The sequence below is a fragment of the Nannospalax galili genome, unplaced genomic scaffold (assembly GCF_000622305.1).
Source record: "Nannospalax galili isolate Female #2095 unplaced genomic scaffold, S.galili_v1.0 scaffold1480, whole genome shotgun sequence".
In the NCBI taxonomy this organism is placed as follows: domain Eukaryota; kingdom Metazoa; phylum Chordata; class Mammalia; order Rodentia; family Spalacidae; genus Nannospalax; species Nannospalax galili.
Genome location: NW_008346536.1, coordinates 309200 through 311683, shown reverse-complemented (window position 1 = coordinate 311683; position 2484 = coordinate 309200). Strand labels below are relative to the sequence as shown.

General features: G+C 44.2%; 1 protein-coding gene across 1 annotated transcript in view; it reads right to left on the bottom strand.

Annotated features, from left to right (window-relative positions):
- The window catches only part of Tmem269 (transmembrane protein 269), a 13834-nt gene that overhangs the window by 5335 nt on the left and 6015 nt on the right, over window positions 1-2484 (bottom strand). The window contains exon 2 of the mRNA XM_029568161.1: window positions 2031-2169. Coding sequence (XP_029424021.1) covers window positions 2031-2169 — 139 coding nt within the window. The remainder of the gene's footprint in view (window positions 1-2030; window positions 2170-2484) is intronic.

The window sequence follows — 2484 nt, the reverse complement described above, 5'->3', positions numbered from 1 at the left end:
TCCCAGCACTCGGGAGGCAGAGGCAGGCAAATCTCTGAGTTAGTTCAAGACCAGCCTGGTCTACATAGTGAGTTCCAGACCAGCTGGGGCTACAGGGAGACCCTGTCTCAAAAAGACAAAACAAAAATATATGAACAACTATGCCTATGAATTTGATAGTCTGGATAAAATGGGTCAGTTACATCCAAATGATGGATTGTGCTGCTGACATTAACCTGTCTGTCCTTGCTATTTCCTTCCTGCAGGATCTGTCAATTACTAATAGGTGTAAAAGTCTCCAACTATGTTATGGATTCATCAGTTTCTCCTCATAGTTTTCAGTTTTTAAAAAAAGATTTTTATTTTATGAATGTTTTGCCTGCATGTACACCCTGTGTGTGCCTGATGCCCGTGGAGCCACAAGAGGGTGTCAGGTCCCTAGAACTGGAGTTACAGACAGTTGTGAGCCACCATGTGGGTTCTGGGAATCAAATCTGGGTCCTCTGCAAGAGCAGCAAGTGTTCTTAACCACTGAGCCATCTCTAGCCCCTTCTCAGTTTTTGATGTGGCATTTACTCTAAATTATTTCCAAGAGTTCTTCTAGACCCCACATTCTTTATTGTGTCTTTTCCATCACATGCTTCCAGATACAGCCAAACAGTCCCAAGCAAACCTGCCTACAGAAGTCCATTGCCAAGTCTGCACTTATTATAATGCTTAGGTGGCCCAGGAGAAACAAAGAGCCTGACCTCTGACCTCGGCCATCCCTAAACAGCCTCAGTATTTCCTTTGTTTAGATCCAGAACTGACTATCTAAAGGGGTCTGAGGCTAAATAAAAATATGGAACCTACAGCCAGGGGTGGTGGTGGATACCTTTAATCCTAGTGCGTGGGAGGCAGAGGCAAGTGGATCTTTGTGAGTTCAAGGCCAGCCCGGTAGACATAAGAGTTCCAGGCCAGCTGGAGCTACAGAAAGACGGGAAGACACTGTCTCAAAAAGACAAAAAAAAAAAAAAAATAGGGAACCTGCAGCTGTGACATAAAAACTATTCTCCTTTGGCTGGAGAGATGGCTCAGCAGTTAAGAGCACTGACTACTCTTGTAGAGGACCTGGGTTTAGTTCCCAGCATCCACATGGCAGCTAACAACATCTGTAACTCCAGTTCCAGGGCATTCAATGCCCTCTTGGGCATTGTACAACATGAGATGACTTACAATACATGCAGGTAAAACACTCATATGCATAAAATAAAAAAATAATATTAATAAAATTTAAAAACTAAGCCGGGCGTGGTGGTGCACACCTTTAATCCCAGCACTTGGGAGACAGAGGGAGGCAGACCTCTGTGAGTTCAAGGCCAGCCTGGTCTACATAGTGAGTTCCAGGTCAGCTGGGGCTACAGGGGGACCCTGTCTCAAACAAACAAACAAACAAAAAAAAAAAAACTACACTCCCAGAAGGTTTGGTTGAACTGAGGTTTTTCTGCCGCAGATGTGCACTCTCCTAGATATTAGACCCCAAAAACTCTAAACTTATGGATGAAAAACAGATCCAGGAAGAAGTTATGATTATAATCAAGAAGTCTTAATTATAGAGAATCAAGCATACTAGGGGGATGTGATGCTATTTGTATTATAAAGGATTTTCCTATAAAGAGCTAATTTCCTAAAGGCCTTGAAATATAATTCAATTTATAGAAACACATAAATTGCTTACAATTTCTTGTTGGGACATATATGTGTTACAGAATTATAGTACAGTGCTAATGTCAAATATTAGGTCCAGAGATACAATCTGGCCAAGGTCACTATCAGGTTGGTGAGTTCAAGGCCAGCCTAGTCGAAATAAGAGTTCCAGGCCAGCTGGGGCTACTGAGCCCAGGGATCTTACTCCCTGTCTTTTAAGTGACTGTACTTTCCCACCCCCCAATTGATCCCTGTACCATGGTGCCTAGCTCTCCACCTAGAGAGTCCTTGAGTCCATCTACCTCCCCTTCCTCATGCCATAGGCTCCAGCTTTTGGCTAAGAGCAGACCGGGACCCAGACCTACCTGCTGAAGCTGCAGAAGATGGAGAAGAGCCCCAGGACCATGTTGGCCAGGGACAAGGCATTAATAACATCCTTCCAGGAAAATTCAGTCGTCTGGGAAATGTTCTGATCATCGTTCGGGGAGAAATTGGTACACTGACCTGGGTCCCAGGAGAGAGGGGTAAGGGATTCCCAAGGTCAAGAAGTCTCCAGGGAGGCTCCCTGGTGACTCCTATGATAAGGAGAAGTTATATTCTTGTAACTAAACTGAATTCTGTCCTTCTAAGCTTAGGTCATTTGAAGTTTCCTCTTCTTTTACTTACTAGGTAAATATCTTGAAATACAGCCCTATGATATTTTACTACACCTGGAACTCGCTACGTAAACCAGGCTGGCCTTGAACTCACAGAGATTCACCTGCCTCTGCCTCCAGAGTGCTGGGACTAAAGGCATGTGCCACCATGCCCAGCTTAAAA